The sequence below is a fragment of the Callionymus lyra genome, chromosome 3 (genome assembly GCF_982586985.1).
Source record: "Callionymus lyra chromosome 3, fCalLyr1.hap1.1, whole genome shotgun sequence".
Taxonomy (NCBI): domain Eukaryota; kingdom Metazoa; phylum Chordata; class Actinopteri; order Syngnathiformes; family Callionymidae; genus Callionymus; species Callionymus lyra.
In genome coordinates this window covers 8834685-8858036 of record NC_141820.1, presented here as the reverse complement: position 1 = coordinate 8858036, position 23352 = coordinate 8834685, and the positions used below count along the sequence as shown (strand labels likewise).

General features: G+C 37.4%; 1 protein-coding gene across 3 annotated transcripts in view; it reads right to left on the bottom strand.

Moving 5' to 3' along the window:
- Window positions 1–23352, bottom strand: part of LOC148083220 (chondroitin sulfate proteoglycan 5-like) — a 30923-nt gene that overhangs the window by 5086 nt on the left and 2485 nt on the right. Inside the window, exons 2-5 of one of the 3 annotated variants that reach the window (XM_087786347.1) lie at window positions 12531–13284; window positions 7996–8184; window positions 7055–7133; window positions 152–298 (exon numbers count right to left, since the gene is read on the bottom strand). In XM_087786347.1, coding sequence (XP_087642473.1) covers window positions 152–298; window positions 7055–7133; window positions 7996–8184; window positions 12531–13284 — 1169 coding nt within the window. Of the gene's footprint in view, window positions 1–151; window positions 299–6970; window positions 7134–7995; window positions 8185–12530; window positions 13285–23352 lie in introns of all 3 variants that reach the window. The other 2 variants (XM_087786346.1, XM_087786348.1) reach the window with 2 other exon arrangements.

Below are 23352 nucleotides of genomic sequence, written 5' to 3'. Positions count from 1 at the left end.
CCAGGCAAAGAGGAACAACTTGTAAACAGGACGTTTGTGTTGAATTTGTGCTTGTTTGGATCTAATTGTGGGATCTTGTCTGTGCTTTCGAGACTGTGCTATGACTCTCGGGTGGTGCTCGTCAGACCAGGTTGTTCTGCAGCGCGTTTACCTCGCTGTTCTCCTCCGTGTTGTTGGGGGCCACGGAGGCCGGACGGTTGTTCTCGTGTTTGGGGGAGTGAGAGTTGAGGATGTTCATGGATCCTTCCTCCTTGGCCGGAGGGGAGTGAGCCGCCTCCTCCTTCTTCTGGGGGTCGTCCTGTCGGGAGGCCAGTTCACTTTTAACAGACTTCACACATGTTTGCAGATGAAGATCTGAACCTCTTAGAATATATATGTATATATTTATATATACACTCATTTATTCACACCTTTACTTATATTACCAGAATCTTTTGTCGGGTTTGTATTTATTTCTCTTCATGACATAATATAGATGTTTGATAAAGTTTATGTTTAGATAGAAAGAAGTTTTTCGTAAAAAAAAAAATCTAAACTATGTACTTAAAAAAAATAGTCAGTTAAAAATGGTTTAATTACAGTTGAATTTTTTTAATTATAGTTGAAAATTGTTCGATTGTAGCTGAAAATTCTTTGGTTATAGTTAAAAAAATTTTGATTATAGTTGAAAATTCTTTGGTTATAGTTTAAATTGTTTGATTATAGTTAAAAATTGTTTGATTATAGTTGAAAATTGTTTGATTATAGTTGAAAATTCTTTGGTTATAGTTTAAATTGTTTGATTATAGTTAAAAATTGTTTGATTATAGTTGAAAATTGTTTGATTATAGTTGAAAATTCTTTGGTTATAGTTTAAATTGTTTGATTATAGTTGAAAATTCTTTGGTTATAGTTTAAATTGTTTGATTATAGTTAAAAATTGTTTGATTATAGTTAAAAATTGTTTGATTATAGTTTAAAATTGTTCGATTGTAGTTGAAAATTCTTTGGTTATAGTTTAAATTGTTTGATTTTAGTTGAAAATTGTTTGATTATAGTTGAAAATGGTTTGATTATAGTTAAAATTGTTTGATTATAGTTGAAAATTGTTTGATTATAGTTGAAAATTGTTTGATTATAGTGAAAATTGTTTGATTATAGTTGAAAATTGTTTGATTATAGTTGAAAATTGTTTGATTATAGTTGAAAATTGTTTGATTATAATTGAAAATTGTTTGATTATAGTTGAAAATTGTTTGATTATAGTTGAAAATTGTTTGATTAAAGTTGAATTTTTTTTGATTATAGTTAAAAATTGTTTGATTATAGTTGAAAATTGTTTGATTATAGTTGAAAATTGTTTGATTATAGTTGAAAATTGTTTGATTATAGTATAAATTGTTTGATATAGTTGTAAATGGTTTTATTATAGTTGAAAATAAATTGATTTCAGTGTATCCTCAACATTTAACAAAGTTAAAAAAGGTAAATATCAAGATTGGTTATTGATTATCACGTCTGTTTATATTAAGCACTAATGATGTCATTCATCCCAAGAACAAAATCCAGACGAAGAACACAGACGCTCTTCATGTCAATCGGGAGACGTTGTCTCTCCAGTGTGTGCTGGGTCCGCCCCGGGGTCTCCTCATGCCAGTAAGTAATGCCACTCAACGGAACTAATGAGTCCCTGTGCTCTACTGCTCTAGTGTGTATGTGTCCGGTCGGCTCAGACGAGCCCGAACGCTGAAAAAAAACGACTTTTGACATTCTAAGTGCTAACGCGGCGGATCGTTGGCCTGCGGGCGTGTTTCAGCCTCGACGTCTGACCTTCAGAGCGGCAGAGGTCAACCAGTGCACACAGATACACTGAGCTTTTGATTCTATTCTCTCGTTTAACTCGCAGATTTTTCTATTATACGCATGAACTACTGACATTTGAAACGAAAGCAGGTTCGTGCGTTTGAAAGGTTCGTGAGAACGTCAGCTCTGAAAATGTTCAGTCCATGCATTGATTGGTCGTCCAGAGACTTCTGAAGGTCATGGCGACACAGGAAGTGGGCTGCCATCGATCGGCCAACAGCAGAACGACTGCCTTTGAAAAAAGTTCTCAACCCTGGAAACTAATTCAACTGCTTTGTTCTTTCAAATGAGTCTATTTATAAACGAGTCTCGCTCCAGAAGAATCGCAGGCGACATCTTTCTCAAAATGGCTTCCCAGGAGTTCATGCCCGCCGTGATGTTGTATCATATGAGTGATGAATGAAGTCAACACACACACACACACACACACACACACACACATGCTGCTACAGAATGAGTGGAAGCATCGAAACAAACATGAACCGAAGAAGGTGAGTCGTTGTTCAGGGAGGAAACAAACACTGGACTAAATATTTAATACAAAAAATTCGAAAAAAAAATCTCTTGTTTCTCCTATTTATGAATCTTGTTATAAGAATAATTTGAAAATATATTGTATATATTGTTTTTACCCATTTGTCTCTTACAACAAGGGTGTGTTTAATGTGTTTCTTTTTGTGTTGCATTGCATACACTATCCTGTAGTGTGTCTGGAGACATAAAGTGGATGGATGGATGATACAGTAAATGGATGGATGGATGATACAGTGGATGGATAGATGGATGGATAATACATTGGATGGATGGATGGATGATACAGTGAATGGATGGATGGATGGATGATACAGTAAATGGATGGATGGATGATACAGTGGATGGATGGATGGATGGATAATACATTGGATGGATGGATGGATGATACAGTGAATGGATGGATGGATGGATGATACAGTGGGTGGATGGATGGATGATACAGTGGATGGATGGATGGATGGATAATACATTGGATGGATGGATGGATGATACAGTAAATGGATGGATGGATGATACAGTGGATGGATGGATGGATGGATAATACATTGGATGGATGGATGGATGATACAGTAAATGGATGGATGGATGATACAGTGGATGGATGGATGGATGGATAATACATTGGATGGATGGATGGATGATACAGTGAATGGATGGATGGATGGATGATACAGTGGGTGGATGGATGGATGGATAATACATTGGATGGATGGATGGATGATACAGTAAATGGATGGATGGATGATACAGTGGATGGATGGATGGATGGATGGATGATACAGTGAATGGATGGATGGATGGATGATACAGTGGGTGGATGGATGGATGGATGGATAATACATTGGATGGATGGATGGATGATACAGTAAATGGATGGATGGATGATACAGTGGATGGATGGATAATACATTGGATGGATGGATGGATGGATGGATGGATGGATGGATGGATGGATGGATGATACAGTGAATGGATGCATGGATGATACAGTGGATGGATGAAACAGTGACTGGATTGATGGATGATAAAGTGGATGGATGGATAATACAGTGGATGGATGATACGGTGAATGGATGGATGGATGGATGATACAGTGGATGGATGGATGGATGGATGGATGGATGGATGGATGGATGGATGGATGGATGGATGGATGGATGGATGGATGATACAGTGGATGGATGGATAATACAGTGGATGGATGGGTGGATGGATGGATGATACAGTGGATGGAGGGATGATACAGTGGATGGATGGATGATACAGTGGATGGAGGGATGATACAGTGGATGGATGGATGGATGGATGGATGGATGGATGGATGGATGGATGGATGGATGGATGGATGGATGGATGGATGGATGATACAGTGGATGGAGGGATGATACAGTGGATGGATGGATGGATGATACAGTGAATGGATGGATAATACAGTGGATGGATGGATGATACAGTGGATGGATGGATAATACAGTGGATGGATGGATGGATGGATGGATGGATGATACAGTGGATGGATGGATGGATGATGCAGTGGTTGGATGGATGGATGATGCAGTGGATTGATGGATGGATGACACAGTGAATGGATGGATGATACAGTGGGTGGATGGAGGGATGATAGAGTGGATGGATGGATGATACAGTGGGTGGATGGATGGATGATGCAGTGGATTGATTGAAGGATGATACTGTGGATGGATGGATGAATGATACTGTGAATGGATGGATGGATGGATGGATGATACTGTGGATGGATGAATGATACTGTGGATGGATGGATGGATGGATGGATGGATGGATGGATGGATGGATGGATGGATGGATGGATGGATGGATGATACTGTGGATGGATGGATAGTTCATCATGAAGCTTGTTTCTATCTCATAGATTGTTTCTACCATATAGTGAATAATCCACAAACATCCTGCAACTGTCGGTTCATGGGATTAGGGGGAGGCCAAGGGACGAGTCTGCAGTCGTTGTATTTCAGAACATCTTACCTGGTAGTAGCTATAAGGGGTTCTAGCTTTAGAATGCCAGGACGACGGTCTCTGAGAGTCGGTGTGAAAGAAAGCAGTGAAACACTCACATGAAACTCATCAGTTGCTAGTAAAAAGTACTCGTAGTACTGTGGTTAGTATTTGCAGTATTCTGGAGCAGCACGTTGGATGACAACAAAGCCATGCACTCGCACACCAACACACAAACAAACACTGGCCAAGAAGGAGCGTCATCACACAGGTGTGACAGAAACGCTTCCTGTTCTGATGCGACCTGCCCGGCACCAAAGTGAGCGTCGAAAGAACTTGACGACTGTGAAATCATTTTTGTAATAGTTTTTAAATGTCGAAATAAACTAAAAAACGTAAATTAGAAAAAACTAAATCATTCAAAAGCAAATGTATAAATACAAAACTGATAAAAAATGTGTGAATAAGTATCAAAATAAACAAATTACTTCAGATTTGAGTACATATTTATTTATTTATACATTAACATGTTCTTTAGTTTTTACCTTCAACCAAACTTGTTGAAATAAATAAATAAAAATATGTAGAAAAAAACAAAATGAAATAATGTATAAATAAATGTATAAATAAAACGATAGATAAATAATAAAATTGTTCAATAATTAAAACTTAAAATATTCAAATAAATATGAACAGAACAAATGATAAAAGTCAAAAAATATAAAAACCCTAAAAAACTAAATGTATAAACACATTAATAAATAAATGGTAAAATAAAGAAATACATAAATAATAAAATATTCACTGTTTTCTTCCACAAAAGAGGTCGTCAATATACTTCTTACAAGAAGATCAATTCTTATTAGAAGAAATAAACGTTGTACAAATACCAGACGAGTTTGAAGTGAATTAATTGTTGACTGTATCAATTGTAAATTAATTGTTAGATCTTTTTTCATTTATTAATGTACTGATGCTTATTTTACTGATGTTTACGTTTTGTGATTTTTTTTTTTTTTTTTCAATGAATAAGTCATGTTGTTTGCATTGTGTAAATTATCGTGTACTGTGATCTCTGTAGCTGTTTACTATATTATTTACTTATACTATATTATTTACTTGTGTACTTGATGTATTGTTGTCAAGTATTTGTAGTTTTTTGTTTATTTATTCAGTTTCCTGGGGTGAGAAATACTTACAATACAATAATATATAATAATTTAATAATGTTTTTTCCTACATAAAAACAACTTTCGGTAAATAAAAGTTTGAATGTATAAATACTTTTCTAATAAACTGTAGTTTCATTGTTCAACAATTTATTTCAAGATTTTTATATTTATCCACACATTTATTTATAATTACTCAATGTATTCATCCTGAATACTCGTTGACCTTGGAGTGACTGAAATCTCAATGTGTCAAAAGTTTTCTCAAACAAAAGCTACTCGTCACGGCTGAAGGTTTTCTCAACCCTCGGGTTGTTTCTGGGTCAATATGACCCGAAAGCCTGAGAACAAACCACAAATTCGTTGTATTTCAACTACACAAGACTAGTTAGTAATATCAGCGAAGGTTTGGAAGTCAGGAGCCTTAAAGACTGACTTATCTTAGGGTCATGGTGTCCTGAAAACAAATGTGTTTGTGGTATGCCTTCTGTTATCTCAGTTTCATGGGGAGCTGAAAACAAATGTGTTTGTGGTATCCCTTGTGTTATCTCAGTGTCATGGTGACCTGAAAACAAATGTGTTTGTGTTATCTCAGAGTCATGGGGACCCAAAAACAAATGTGTTTGTGGTATCCCTTGTGTTATCTCAGTGTCATGGTGACCTGAAAACAAATGTGTTTGTGATATCCCTTGTGTTATCTCATTGTCATGTTGACCTGAAAACAAATGTGTTTGTGGAATCCCTTGTGTTATCTCAGTGTCATGGTACTTTGGATGGATGGATGATACGGTTGATAGATATATACTGTGAATGGATGGATGGATAGATGGTACTTTGGATGGATGGATGGATGGATGGATGGATAATACTGTTGATGGATGGATCGATGATCTCAGGGTCATGGTGACCCGACAACAAATATGTTTGTGATATCCTTTGTGTTGTCTCTTGGTCAAGGTGATCTGAAGGCCTGAAAAACAAATGTGTTTGTGGTATCCCTTGTGTTGTCTCAGGATCAAACCTAGAGACAACACAAAGGATACCACAAACACATTTGTTGTCAGTTCTTTGGGTCACCTTAACCCAGAGACAACAAAAGGGATACCACAAACCCATTTGTTGTCGATTCTTCGGGTCACCTTGACCCAGAGACAACACAAGGGATACCACAAAGATATTTGTTGTCGGTTCTTCGGGTCACCTTGACCCAGAGACAACTCGAGGGTTAAAGAAAGTATTTCTCCTTCTGAAAGCGTTCATTCACGTTGTCACTAAAGCGTCTCCGGTCCTGGACTCACCTGCGGCCAGGTGTGGTCGACCCTACGTATATGTTTGTGTGTGTTGCGGTTCAAAGGTCATGGGTGGGGGGGTGAGGGGTCAGAACAAGAGGGCGGACACATGCATGAGGACGAGATGACGACAGTGGAACACGAGGAGAGTGTTGGTCATACCTGACAGATTATGTTGTCATAGTACGCCAGGTTGTGAGTGTGAGCTTGAGGAGCAGGCGAAGGACTATCACACAGTTTCCTTACGTTTGGCTGCGAGCCGTCGGCTGTGGTCGACACGGAGAGTCCGTCCGTCTGCGGTTCGCTGCTCTGTGGGCGATACTTACTGCAGACAGCAGAGGGAGAAGACATTTAACCACTGACCACTGCATTATTGATCAGTGAAATAGCAGCATCTTATCCAGTGACACACAGTTAGTTAAGTTAACACCTTAAAACTAGTATAACAATCTGCTGCCTTAACGATGTTGTGCTTGAAAACTAAAGTTTGGATTTTTATTCTCCTCTGATCCTCGACGTAATGTGACCTTTGAAAATTCTGTTTTTTCATTAAAAAATAAATCTTTAATTAAACCAGGATTTAGTGAAGTTTATCAGTGATATTAAAAAATATTTAATTTATTTTCAATTTTATTTCATTAATATTTTTATTAAAATATTGCTGTTATTTTAAGCATTGGATTTTCTTTTTTTTTTAATATTTTTTAATGTTATTTTATATATTTAATAATTATAATTCAATAAATTGTATGTTAAATGGTTGAGATTTAAAAAATAATTGCAACTAAAATGTTTTTTGTATAATATTAATTCATAAAATTAATTTAATGTTTTGCAAAAGATCAGATTCAGATTTATATTTATACATATTTATTTTTTTATTATTTACTTTTCATGATTCATAATGAAATACCTATAAACTAGTTTAATACATGTTTTTTTTATGTATACTGCTTCAATAAACTGCTGCAGATACAGTACAAATGTCTGCACTGTTGGAACGAATATCTTCCTTTATCTTATCTTAAGTTCCAGGATACTTCCTAAATTAGAGGACAAGAATGTTCTTCTTCCTTTTGTCAAACCAAGACATCTCTGCAGAGAAGATGATCAACTTCATCTCCTAAAATCATGTATATCTATCCTTACATTTCTGAAGTTGTACTTTTAAAGAGAGGTTCACGCACCTGCGTCTGCGGAGGCGCTTGTTCTCGTTCTTGAGGCGATGCATACTTTTGGCAAAGAAGACGATGATCATGAAGAGCATGAGGGCCACCAGAGAAGACACGCCCACCACCAGAGACAACACCTGGAACTCGGTGACCACCCAGTCGCAGCGAGAGCCTTTGTTCCAGATGTAGTCCTGCACGTTGCACCTGGACGGGACCAAACAAAACGTGTCAAATATATGGTTGAAGTCCAGAGTTTAGGCTTCATTTAAGATGGTTTAATGTGACTGAGTTCGTATGGAAGTCACTTGTATAAGTTTATTGAATTTAGCATTTTTAATGTTGAAACTTTGACTCTTTCAAATTTAAATATTTTTGTTTTCCAAGCATCACATTAGAAAAAAAACAAAAAACTATTATATATATATATATATATATATATATATATATATATATATATATATATATATAGGTTGAAATGTTGTTGTTTTTTAAACAGATTCAAAAGTCAAATTAAAAAAATTAATTAAAATATATATTTTTGAATCAATACATTTTTATTTAAGTTTTATACAGAAGTCAAAAATATATATTTTAATAATATTCTACGTTTTATTTGTAGCCCTTTAAATAAATAATCTTAATATTACATAAACCATTTTTTTTAATGTTGGTTTTATTAAGTATTGATCTTTTTTTTTAATCCATGACGCCTGGATTGAATTGGTTTTTATTGAATAATTAAATTCATACATTTGTAAATTTAAGAATTGAATTTGTCTTATATATGTAGAATTGAATTTTTCTTTTTTTAAACCGTAAATATTCTAAATTTAATTTGTTCCTTTAACATAATCTATGGCTTATTTTGATTCCAATAATTCCAAATACATATTAATTATTTATTAAATAATATACATTTCTATATTTATTTCAATTTAAAGGCTTTTAAATTATGTTATACATTATAATATAATATATAATTCCAAAATAAAACAGTATATAGAATATTTTTAAATTATTGAAATGAGAATATTAAAATCTATGTGAAAAGAAATATATATATATAATATAAATGACATTCTAAATTTGAGTTTGATCCAGTAGCTTTGGTCTTGTCTGGTGTCACTATTATTCCAATAATATACTTTTATATTGAATTTAAAAGACTACGAATGAAAAAATATTTAATTTATAATGTTTATTTTGGAATTATTGGAATAAAAATATCAAACTGTATGTGTAAAAAAACACATTTTTCTTTAATAAAATGTTATAAACTTTCTAATTCAATTATTTTAAAAAATAAAAGCAACCTTATATAGACAGATTTATTTAATTAAATTACAAAATTATAACAAATCCTATCGTCTGTGATGGAAAATTATTGAATAAATTGTTTAAATAAATAAAAACCAATGCTTAATTCAATAAAAAAAACTCAAAAAGAGTCAACATTTGAAACGTTCAACATGGTGATGGCCCCGATGAACCTCCATAGGCCCTCGAGGCAGGGATTGGAACCCGTAACGAGATCAAAGGATCAGGACATATGCGTTTGTCTGCGTGAGTCGGAACGTGTGTGTGTGTGTGTGTGTGTGTGTGTGTGTGTGTGTGTGTGTGTGTGTGTGTGTGTGTGTGTGTGTGTGTTTTCAACATTCTTTCCTCCTAGCATGCAACTTTGAGAACTGCTGCCATTGTGCACACGTGTGTGTGTGTGTGTGTGTGTGTGTGTGTGTGTGTGGGGGTGTGTGTGTGTGGGTGTGTGTGTGTGTGTGTGTGTGTTTGTGTGTGTTGTCACCAGCAGGTACGATGCCACGTTCCACTTGTAATCCTTCAGAGCGAGCCAGGACGGGACAGATGGCGCTACAAAAGGTTACGCAGCCCGCCCGGGCGAATTTAGGAGACTTTTTATTTGATTGCTGAACACAAAGTGCGTCATGGATTAAAAAAATAAATAAAAAAAAGATTCCAACCGTATCAGTTTCTCTACTCTGTGTTTTATAACATGTTCTTTTAGCCGTGACACAAATGTCAACGTTAAGTGGGTCACATGATGCTGCTTGTTGCTCGTCCATCTGCTTGTTGGAACAACACGTTGAGAAATGACATGATTTTAAATAAAGTCTGTATTCATTTGTACATTGGATTTGGAAACATTGATACTTCAGGAGAAGTTTGAGAATTAAAAAAACTGTACAGAAGTAGATCAGTGTCATGAAATATTGACTGGTTGAAACTTACATTTTTTATATTAATCCAATTAAGAAAAAGTTAATTTTGTATTTTTTCACAAACACAAACACAAAATTAATTCCAATAAATAAAAAATAAATGTTCTAAATTCCATATTTTTAAACTTATAGTATTTTAAATTCAATATAAAAACCATCAGTATTTTTGATGTCAGTGATGAACTGGTGTTGATAAATGTCCATTAAAAAAAAGTATAAATATGCTAATGTTGAAAAAACACCATTTGTTATTTCTGTTTTTTTTTAAATAGAAAAAATGAAAAAAAAATGACATTAATATGGTTGTTAATTCTACATTTAAAGGGTCTACCCTTTATTTACAACTTTTCTGACTTTTAAATATGTCTCAAATGTTGAACTTTACGTACAAAACATGTCTGGTTTTGACTGTGATCCAAATAAAGAATAAAAAAGATCTATTAAAATGTATAAACAGATAAAACTATGTGACTATGTGAGATGGTGGGGCTTAAAAAAAAAAAAATTAATGCAATACTCGGTCAGGTTACTGCTGGACAAATACTTTCATATCCAAATATTTGCTGTAAATTAAGTCATACATAGAGTTGGACCGTCAATCATTCCTGACCAATCACAGACGCGAGGGCGTGGTCAGGTAAAAATTCCCGCTAAGACAAGCGTACCAGACGGACAATCTAATGTTTTTTTCTACTTCAAATATTTCAAAATATATTGAGTTTTGTATAAAAAGAAACACACCAGTGTTTATCAGTGGACTTACAAAAGTAAACATGACATCATTTTATAAACATAAATAAAATACATCTATCTCTAACTAAGAAGCTAGAGCATCACACCAACTGAAATACACTAAAATAAATAAATCAATCATGTCACATGTAAAAATTTGAAGCTACACACAAAGAACTGTGGCCATAGATTCACTCGAGAAGACGTTTGTTTCAACAAGTAGGACACTCTCGAGCGAACCTTATTTGTGTTTCAGTCCTGCAGGAACTGTATCCTTCCGCGACCCTGCTGTGATCCAGACCATCACTCACGGAACTAAGCTACTGCCTTCTGTCGGTTGGTGGGTTTTCAGAGCGGAGTGCCCTAAATCTTCTTTTTGTGTCGGAGCATTAACGTGATGATAATGAGCACCACATTTAAGTCGTAATCAACCCCCCGCTATCCACCCGTCCCTCAGAAGAAATGCATGCTCACCATGCTGCAGACACATGTGTTTCTGAGAGAACGGAACATCAGAGAATTCTTTGTTTGGGCCTCAAATACTAAATATTTACTCTAAGAACTCTTGAGCTTTGAGTTGCAGGTTTTATTCATTCTGTGGTTTGTTTGATCCCTGAGATCATTATTGGTGAGTAGTGACCTAAAGAACAAGATCTTAAGCGGCCAATTTGAGTTGTTCCTGGGTGAGAATCGGGGAGAGGCAAGTCCTAGGTGCCTTGCTGGTGGGACTTACATGGCATGTCCCACCAGTGGGAGACCACAGGGGAGACCCAGGACATGCTAGCTAGACTGTTGTTGCCAGTTCATCCCTACTGGACCCAACTTGACTCGACACTACTGTGTTGCGGTTTCAAACCCCCCACAACCTACTCACTGGTTGGCATGACCGTCCTAACTTGGTGCAGTGAAACTTGGAGGAAATGGTGTACTTAACAGACACAAAAGGGTCTGGAGCTCGTCCAAGACCCCTGGAACAGCTTTTACATTCGACATACTCTAGCCCTTCTTGCGGTCTTTTTTTAAGGGCTGGTTTGCTGCTTATGTTGGGAGTTGCGCCTCTGATTCTGCAGTGACGTCACCCCCAGTACAATCAGTGGACGGCAGTCGGTCAACTTAACCCGTTCAGCTCGCTTTGAGCTAGAGTAGAGCCATTACGGTTCTGGTGGAAACACAACACAGCGGGTAAAGTCAAGTGGAGTAGTCCCTAATATGAGACGGTCGAGAAAGGCTATATGTCTGGCCTAGGAACGCCTTGGGGTCACGGGGAAATACGATGGAGTTAAGGGTGGGAAAGTCTGGGCGTCACCGCTGAAGCTGTTGCCCGTGTGACCCAATCCTGGATAGAGCAGAGAAGACGAACGACAATACCGACCCAACCCGGAATCACACCCTTTGTCTTCTCTTGGATAGACCCTATGAGTGGCTCTGTCCTATGCACTCACCTTCTGGGAAGCATAAGCTTGTAATTACCCTGCATGTGTTTACCAGGAGATGTTCTCTAGATGGCCTTGCATAAGCATCCTACTTCTGCCGGGCAACACTCGATTAGTTCTCACCACATTCCAAAGCAAAGTTAAAGTGTCTTACCTGCAAAAGGCAGTCGCCCCTGGCACCACGGTGCACACTCCTCCATTCAAGCAGAAATTAGGCTCGACTTCACACTGAGATAAGCAAGCCCCCGTTATGGATCGTGAAAGGCCCAATCTGCATCCATCTGGCCCCATGGCAGACCCCAAAACGCCTCGACCTTTGTCCCCTCCGAGTGTAGGCGGAGCTTGCAAAGCAGGACCGCTCGCCAAGTCGGGGGTTATAATCTCCGGGACAGCCGGGGACCCGGCCAGTAACGGGTTCTCATCCTCCATGTCAGCCGGAGGAGATGGGGTGGGATCCGGTTCTGGGGTTGTGTCTAACGCAGAGAGGTCATCGTCACGTGTTGGGTAGTCATAAAAGTCAGTGAGGGTCCAATCGGTTGGTTCTGCTCCTTTTTGCTTCTGGGCTTCAGGGGGTTTCGCCCAATTCACTCCGGCATCGGCGGGCACGAAATCCGGAGCCGGGCTGTGAAACTCGACCGTTATGATGTCATCGGACAATGGGTGGTCCGATCCGGCGCCTCCGGCAGTGAGCTCCTCCCCGGTGGGCTCCTCGACTAGGTCCGGGCGAGCATGCTTGTGGGAACGGTGATGCTTGTGGGAGCTGACAGGGAGCCTGACCCCGGGACCTGCTCCTATCAGGTGCTCCCGCTCGGCGGAGTCGTCACTGAGAACCATCCTGGCGTTCAAGGCCTCTTTGTTGACGGACGATTGGTTGTGGTGACGATGGCGTTTGGTCAGCGAATGCCTCCCTGCCAATCAAAGACACATTCAGAGAACTTGAGATTGAGAAGAGCAGTGAGCAGTTTTGGTCACGACATCTGATGTTGCGAGAGGGTTTTACTAGACTATGAACATCCAGTCACGATCAGTCATACTTGAACATGAGTCTGACGTCACTATGGCCTCCTGACACGTTCAAAAGCATGTTTTCTATTCAAAGATCTGTCATCTGGGAGATTTTACTGAGCTATTCCCTCTGTTTAAACAACGGGTTTGTGCTCTCAGTCGTGACCTAGAAAGAGCTTTTCCTCCCACTTCGCTGCATTTTTAAGACATTTCACTTTCATTTCTCAGTCAAACAAACATTTAACAATTTGACTTTTCAAAGAAGAACAAGAACTTTCTGCTTGCATGTTTTTCTTCAGTTTACTTAATGAATGAAACATGTACTGCATCCATTACGCAAAATTCAATTATGGCCGTTTTATTCTCATAGATTTTCCCTTTGCAGAATTCGGGCAAAAGCTAATTACAGATGACTTTCAGTTCACTGAGCTGAGGAACACTTTTGTTAGCCGATATACAATATGTACTATTCATCATTAATCTATTTTAGTGCTCTCATATTGCAGTGTTTCTGTTTGCCTTTTTGTCAAATTTTGTTTTATGTTCTGTGTTCTTATGTTTATATTTTTTGGGGGGTTAAAATCATTGACAGTATAATAATTATTCGATGCATTTACATACAGATTTTATTTGTTTAGTGTCTAAACTTTAGGCGAACGAACACAGAAATACTAACCCCTACTCGTGGGATCATAATTCCTGGATCAAAGAACAAGTCCTTAATTGGCTTTGAAAAGTCTGGAATCAAATTATCCGAGTATCATAAGATTATCTTAGTTCAGTGAGAAGATCTTAGTTTTAAATGACAAAATATCTGGTAACATTAATTAATTATTAAATTAGAATCATTTAAAGGTTCAAGTTATTTATTGAAAGCAGTATCAGAAAATGGTTAGAGGTACAGTGTTTTTAAAAATCAAGCTTGCAACAACAATTGATGTGGTGTTTTTTTTGGAGCTAAAAAGTCTTAATTAGTCTCAAATTCAACTTGCAATATGATGTAGTAACCATATATCAGTACAGTGATATATGGTAATATTTTTATTTCATGATACTCTATTGATATTCGACATTTTTGCAAATATTCACCGCATTTGTTGTTCCTTTGTGTTGCAATTAAACTTCCAGCCTCTAGATGGCACACACAGTATGTCTGCCGCAGTTAAAGGAACATGAAATCCTGGCGATGACTGAGGACGAGAGGATACAGTGACTCCAGCAGCTTTTAAACCTGATATTTGGACATGTTTTGGTTTGAAAACAAATGAAAGCAGTTACGACTTCGTCAAGAGTCATGTGGTCTGTAAATTCTTGGTATGACTGAGGACGAGAGGATACAGTGACTCCAGCAGCTTTTAAACCTGATATTTGGACATGTTTTGGTTTGAAAACAAATGAAAGCAGTTACGACTTCGTCAAGAGTCATGTGGTCTGTAAATTCTTGGTATGACTGAGGACAAGAGGATACAGTCGACTCTAGCAGCTTTTACAGCTGATGTTTGGACATACTTTGGTTTGAAAACAAATGAAAGAAGTTACGACTTCGTCAAGAGTCATGTGGTCTGTAAATACTACAACACCAGAGTCAAGTACTCGACAATGCTACACATATATCCTTGTTACTACAGTATCACAATATTTTGTATCATTGTCCCTGTATCGTGATACATATAGTCGATGACTAGAGCTGCATGAATAGGAGAATTTGTTGTGTATGTTAAATTAAAGGTAAATGTAATATATCATTAACGGTTAATGTAATAACTCCAAACACGATAATACACACTATATATATATAAAGGCAACATGACACACAATAAGATTGTGTTTTTTATTGAAATTAAATTTCCCCTTATTTGTCCCAGAAAGGGCTTCCTATATAGTTTGAGTACTAACATGATAAGAACCGTGGCCGAGACTTACGATAGAGATCAGTTACGATAGATTCACTAACACAGATAAATAGTTGCCGAGTCATGGCTGGAGGGGATTTTATTAGAGAGTCCAACAACATCTGATCACTGTTTGTCCAGTTAAGCCGAAACAAGAGCTGAGTACTGTCGTGTAATCAGACGTGCACCATGTGGGATTAGCGACCATGAGTGACTGGCTAATGTGCTCTAGTGACCGAGACTGGGTTAGCATCAGATTAGGATTTGGATTGGACGAGGTTGTCGCCTGCACTTGATATTCTGCAGGATCACAAAGACGCAAAAATAGTTGAGATACGACAAAGAAAGAAGGAAAGATCAGGATATGATACAGGACAGATGTTTGTTTGTTTTAAATAAAATCTGATGTTTTTACAGCCTTTAAAACACAAGCAAGTAAAATAGAATAAAGACCTAAAAGTGAATTTTCTGAAGTACTTAAAGAATTATTGGTAGACAGTTTAAAAAAATATGTTTTTTGATATTTCTGTGGTGCTTTAATCTCATGTCGGTGATTGAAACGTGTGAGTCCAACACGAAAGACACCTGATCTTCAACTCCAGCTTGTCCTTCTGACCCCTTGACCTCTGATCTTGAACCCTGAGTCACGACCTGGATCATCGCGGGCAGATGGCTGACACTTTGAGTTGCGTCTTTAATTCTACACCTGCTTTGAACAGGTGTTTTCTTTCTGCTCACAGGAAAAACAGAGGATTTCTTATCCTTTTTTCTGAATTGTTTAATCGCAGCATCCAACTCTACACTTGCTACTTTGAAAATGTTCTTTTTTCTTACAAAAAACATGACTTTCCCCAGTAACGTTAAGTTACTTTGAAAGTATATAGTATTAAGTAACGTTAAGTTACTTTGAAAGTATCAAGTAATGTAACGTTACTTTGAAAGTATCAAGTAACGTGAAGTTACTTTGAAAGTATCAAGTAACGCAAAGTTACTTTGAAAGTATCAAGTAACGCGAAGTTAATTTGAAAGTATCAAGTAACGTAGAGTTACTTTTAAAGTATCAAGTAACGCAAAGTTAATTTGAAAGTATCAAGTAACGTAGAGTTACTTTGAAAATATCAGTAACGTAAAGTTACTTTAAAAGTATAAAGTAATGTAAAGTTACTTTGAAAGTATAAAGTAACGGAAAGTTACTTTGAAAATATCAAGTAATGTAAAGTTACTTTGAAAGTATCAAGTAACGTGAAGTTACTTTGAAAGTATCAAGTAACGCGAAGTTAATTTGAAAGTATCAAGTAACGTAGAGTTACTTTTAAAGTATCAAGTAACGCAAAGTTAATTTGAAAGTATCAAGTAACGTAGAGTTACTTTTAAAGTATCAAGTAACGCAAAGTTAATTTGAAAGTATCAAGTAACGTAGAGTTACTTTTAAAGTATCAAGTAACGCAAAGTTAATTTGAAAGTATCAAGTAACGTAAAGTTACTTTTAAAGTATTAAGAAACATGAAGTAACTTTGAAAGTTGTTACTTTGAAAGTATCAAATAATGTTAAGTTACTTTAAAAGTATTAAGAAACATGAAGTAACTTTGAAAGTTGTTACTTTGAAAGTATCAAGTAATGTTAAGTTACTTTGAAAGTATCAAGTAACGTAAAGTTACTTTTAAAGTATTAAGAAACATGAAGTAACTTTGAAAGTTGTTACTTTGAAAGTATCAAGTAACGTAAAGTTACTTTGAAAGTATCAAGTAACGTAAAGTTACTTTGAAAGTGTCAAGTAACGTAAAGTTACTTTGAAAGTATCAAGTAACGTAAAGTTACTTTGTTAGAAGTTACTATAACTAAGTTACTAATTTAAAATAACTCACTTGCCAGTATCAAAAGGTAAGACCTTTGTTTGGTGCCAGCATCTGCATCTGCAGCAAATGGGATTTAAACCACATGTATTACATAGTATAGAGTATAGAGGTTTAAAGAGTATCAAATAATTGTATTGATTATAAGAGGGCACCAGGGAGGCAGAAGACCCCCATGACAATTCAAATATGGTTTTAAATTTAGCATACAGTAGGAATTTGTGGCATCGTAGGGGGATCCAGGACCAAAGTCCTGGGGTATTTTGGGTACCCTCACACTCGGCATGTGTTCTCAGACTTGGCCACCGACTCCTGGAGCTTTAGGATAACCGAAACCGAGGGCCGGGGTCTCTGACTGTTTTGGAGTCTGGTTCCAGGGCCACCTTCGGCCAAGACCTCCTCGAGCCTCGGGAGAACCTGACAGAGGGCCGGGTTCTTGGGGGTGTTTGGGTACCTGTCCTGGGGCCCTCCAACTAAGCCCTACATTCCTGTAGCCTCGGGAGAACCAGCACAGGGATGAATTGGATCTTGGGTTGTTTGGAGTTAAGGGCCCCTAAGACCCATGCGTTCCTGGACTTTGCCATGACCTTTTATAGCCTCAGGACAGACCACCAGGGGGTGTTTGAGTCTCTGTCCTAGGGCCCTCAAACTCATCCGGGAGTTCCAGGAGTACCAGGAGTTGGGGAGAATTTGGGGTACGAGTGGACCTGCCGGATGAAGAGGGAACAGTTCCATAGTTCCTACCCTGCCTTCCAGCATTAAAAACACCATTTTAAAGAAGTCCTTGAAGGCACCACTCTTGTCTCGGAGAGGAAGTGAAGCCGTGTCAGGTTGGATCGCGGCGCCGCTAGTTAAAGACTAGAACCGCTTGTGAAACCGACATTCCCACCGCTGACGAGATTTCAAGGAGACACTTCATCGTTTGGTGTTTTTCCCTCAGATTTTTGTCATTTTCTCCGCGGCGTCCAATGAGATCACTGCCCTCAGTGTCTGGCCCTTCATTCACGGCTCATACAAAAAAAAAAACGGCCGAACGTGCCCGGAGTCGTGAAAAGCGGCGGCGGCTGAAGAACCATGAGAGACCCCCCTCACACGGACCACCGTTGCCATGGCGAGATGTAAAGAGGAGCCATGTTGAATGGAGCAGGGGAGCGAGGGAGCGGCGGAGGCAACAGAGGGGCCAGTGTTCGCCCTCTTTTCTCGCCCGCCTTTTTAAAGAAAAATCAATCAGCCAGAGGTTTTTGAGCGTCGCCAGCTCTGGGAACCAACAGTGAGGTTGACCTCATATGGTATAGAAGTATATCGAGTATATCAAGTATATCAGAATATTTAATAGATTTAACATTTCAAATGTTATCAGCTTTAAATTGAATTCAATCATTTTAATATTGAAATGTTGATTTTTTTTTTTTAGGTTGATTCCAACAATTTAAAACGATTTTAGATATAAATGTTATATTTCTCACTCGTCGTAATCAAATTAATTGATTTTAAAAGGCTAAATTATTTTTTTATATATATTTTTTTAATTTAAAAAAATCTAATTATTAAAAAAGAATGATTTCCTTTTTTTTAATCATAAAGTTTGATATTCTTATTCCAGGAATTAACAAATAAATGTTCTAAATTGGATATTTTTATATACTTTATATATTTGTAGCCTTTTAAATTCAACATTAAATTGTTGGTATAATAGTGTCACCAGACAATACTGTTGATTTGGAATCCGTCTTTTTATGTCATGTCGTGTGATTGGCTGAGAGTTTCGATCAAGTAGCATTTAAATTGAATTTAAAAGGCTACCAATTAAAACATATTCAATTTAGAAGAAAACGAATTTAATTATTAGAATTAAATCAGCAAACTCTATGTGTGTAAAAAAAAAACGTTTTCCATTTGAAATATTCACATTTTTTAATGAAATTATTTTTTTTTTATTTTTAAATTCAACCTTTTCAAAGACACGTTTTTTTTACTTAAATCACAAAGAATAAATTAAAAAAATTCCTTCGTAATATGGGAAATAATTTAATTAAAATATATATTAAAACATTTGAAAATGTACTTTACTGTCTTATATACAAAAAGGTTAATTTGTCTGTCCTATAAAAAATGTTGAATTCCATTTTCGAATAAAACAAATTCAACCTTTTAATCTATTCATTCATTTTCTACTGCTTTATACCTTATGGGGGTCGAGGGGAGACTGGGGTCTATCCCAGTTTCATTGGGCGAGAGGCAGGGGACACCCTGGACAGGACGCCAGTCCGTCTCAGGACACACAAAGAAACACAACCATTCACACACACACTCATACCTACGGACAATTTCTCCAAGTTCTCAATCAACCTCTGTATGATTTTGGACTGTGGGAGGAAACCGGAGTAAACCCACGCAACACGGGGGGAACATACAGGCAGAAAGGTCACTTGTTGTCTTGGCCTGGAATCGAACCAGCAACCTTTTAATTTATAAATTATTTAATCTATTTGTTTTGATTCAACAACAGCATTTTCAATAAATAAATTCAAAGTTACGTTCTTAACAGGTAAGATGTTGACTCCAGTCATCACCTGACGCCACAGATATACTTCCATGATCTCCGACTGATAAAGAGCTTCCTTCGGTCGCGGCTGATCGGAAGCGACAAGCTTCCGTTTCCTCCAAAGGTCGGATCTGCCGCCTGGCTTCCCAGACGCCCCGCCCTGCCTCGCCCCGGACCGTGAGCTGAACTCGCGGTGGAGATTATTACAAGACAGAAGGAAACCAATTGATTGCAGCTGCTTCGAAAATTTAATTTCCCCTCGTAAGAAAAAGGCGATGATTTGTTGCCATAACCACCGCCGAGCGTACTGCCGCTCGTCGCCATGGTAACAAGGCTTCACCTGAAGATGCTGCCCACATTCCCAGCAGCACTTAGTTTACCAGCAGGACACGATGTGCTACGAGGGTGTGAGAGTTGCAGCAGCATCTTGATGTTGTCGGCGCTTGAAATCTCACGTATACAATCAAACGATTCTATATATAGTGATACTGTAGTAACGAGGATATGTGTGTAGTATTGTCGAGTACTTGACTCTGGTGTTGCAGAATTTACAGACCAGTAAATAAGTCGTAACTGCTTTCATTTGTTTTCAAACCAAAATATGTCCAAACATCAGCTTTAAAAGCTGCTGGAGTGACTGTATCCTCTCGTCCTCAGTCATCATTAGGATCTCGTGGTATCTTTACGAATGTAACAAGTTAAACACGTTTCTAGTAGTGTGTATTATCAAGAATGTGATTTGATATGTATCACGATACAGGGTCAACGATTCGATATATAGTGTTAGTAGTAGTAATAGTAACAAGAATATATGTGTAGTATTGTCCAGTACTTGACTCTGGTGTTGTAGTATTTACAGACCACATGACTCTTGACGAAGTCGTAACTGATTTCATTTGTTTTAAAACCAAAATATGTCCAAACATCAGCTTTAAAAGCTGCTGGAGTCGACTGTATCCTCTCGTCCTCAGTCATCGCAGGGATTTCATTCTTCCTTTAGCTGCGGAGGACGTAATGACTGCCATCTAGTGGCTGGAAGTTTAATAAAAACACAAAACCTAACACATTATCTGAATATTTACATTTTAATCGATACTAACATTTTAACACATTTTATAAATACTTTGTTTAAATATAAACCATAGAAAACTAGAAGGGGAAGAAAATTGATACTTTACTTAATATGGACACATTATTGCTAAAAAGATTTAAGCCATATTTAAGTAAACTATTTTTTTCCTCAGTCCTTATGAATACTTTTGTTAGCATGTTAGCATGTAGCATTTGTTTGACTGTCAACTCAAATTGATTTAAAGGTCCTTCAATAAAACCAAATCTCTTCAGTCTAGTTTTGTCTTCCAATCGCACTGACTGTGTCGACTGTATCCTCTCGTCCTCAGTCATCGCCATGACTACGCTGGGGATTAAATGGTCCCTTTAGCTTTGGAGGACGTAATGACTGCCACCTAGCGGCCTGGAAGTTTAATCGCAACACAAAGAAACTGTGAATATTTGCGTGTTAATTGTAAATTTCATTGTATCAATACATTTTTTAAAAGCCCTAAATTTCCACGGACACCATTTCTTGTATGTGGCGAATGAAATTAGGACAAACTTTGAGTGGATGCGTGTCGACGTAGCATGAGGTTGACGAGGCTGCAGGGCAGATGGTCCTCACAGCGCAGTCATGCACACACTAGCAACACACCGAGAGTCTGGATCCGAAGATGGAGCCTCGTGGTTCGACATGTTTGGGGCGACATTTATATCGGGGTCATGCTGACCCGATCGATAGAGAGGACGTATATTGGATTTATTGGGGGAGGGGAGGGGAGGGGTCAGTGTTATTATGAGGGTTGGAAAGTAAATAACGTACATTTTTGAAGGGATTTAAACCACAAGTATTACATAGTACACAAGTATCAAATCCTTTTATTGATTATAAGGGGGGCACCAGGGGGGCAAAAGACCCCCATGAAATTCAAATATGGTTTTAAATCTTTCATCTTTAAATGTATTGCATTATAAGTAAAAAAAAGAAACAAAAGACTTACAGAAATTCAGCTCCTTTTGTTCATTGTAAGGGGGCAGAAGACCCCCATAAATATGGAAATGAGTCCAATTTTGATGAAGAGAAATTACTTTAAAATTGCTGTTTATCTGCTGACCTCTTTGTGAAGGTTTAATGGGGGGGGGGGCTCAATCAGGTCAAAGGAAGGGGGTGCAAAAGGGTTAGACGACCCCAAATAAAATTGTCCAAACTGGGTCACATTTAAATATATTACTGACTAAGTAATAAATATTTAAAGATATTCAGCTTCTTTTGTTAATTGTAAGGGGGCAGAAGACCCCCATGACTTTCCAAATATGTCAAGTTTTGATGAAGATCAAATTACTTTAAAAATTGGTGTTCATCTACTGACCTCTCAGTGAAGGGGGGTCAATTTGATCAGGTCAAGGGATGCAGGTTCAAGGGGGGCAGAAGACCCCCATTACAGTCCAGGTTAAAAACATTTAGCGAATTTCAGCCCATTTTGTTAATTTAAAGGGGGGCAGAAGACCCCCATGACATTCCAAATATGTCACATTTTTACGAAGACAAATTTGCTTAAATGATCGTGTGGACGACTGGCCTCTCAGTGTAGGTTTACGGGGAGGGTTAAAGGTCAACTCCATCATGGAAGGGGGCGCAAAGGGGGGCAGATGACCACAAATGAAATTTCTTTTCTTTTTTTTTTCATTTCCAATTTTGATGAAGACATGATGTCTTCAAAAAAAAATTATAATTGGACAAGGTTTTAGGTGAAAGTCTACTCCATGGGATCAAGGGGGGCAGAAGACCCCCATGAAAACATATCATAACACATGAGAAAGATTCACAGAATTTCAGCTTCTTTTTTAATTGTAAATGGGTCCAAAAATAAGGTGAAATATCCCCAAATTTTGATAACATGATTCCTTATAATCTCTTCTGGTCTTCTTTTTTAAATCTATTCTTATGTCAGCTATTTTATGAAAAATCTTCCAGAGAAAACGAACAATAACCAGTCGATCAAAATGTTTGCTTTAAAGCTTCATAAATGGCAGGTTTGAGTTTCCTGATCCTGTGTGACACGCGTGTAGAATTCTAACGATGTTATAACTGGTGTGACCGCGGACACCAGCTGCCAGGTGCTCTCCACTCTTATGCAGACTCTCGTGACCTTTTCAGCTCTTCAACACTGGAGGCTGTTGGTGTGAAAACCACCGTTTGCTCGTCTTTTGGACTCTTTATGGCTCAACTTTAATCTGATAAATCAATGAAAAAATCCACGATTGTGTAGCTCGTCATGCAGCGTAAAAGATGACGTCATACGATCTGGTTCAGGAAAGAGAAATAAAAGTGATTTTCATTTTAGACTTAATAATAAATATTATTTAACTCTACAATTTTTTTTAATAGATGTTGTTTTATTGAGATTTTGACGTTTCCTTTGTTTCAGCTGACTCGACTGATAGTAGAAATACTCTTTACAGACGGTTCCTCCAGTTCCTATTTAATAGGGGCCTCAAGGCCTGCTTTCTTTTCATTCATTTTTCAGTTCATTTCTTTTTTTTTTAATTGGCGCTGACAAATATTCTTTATTAAACATATGAATCCGGTAAATCATCAAAGTGATGCAAAGTTTTCTATAAAACAT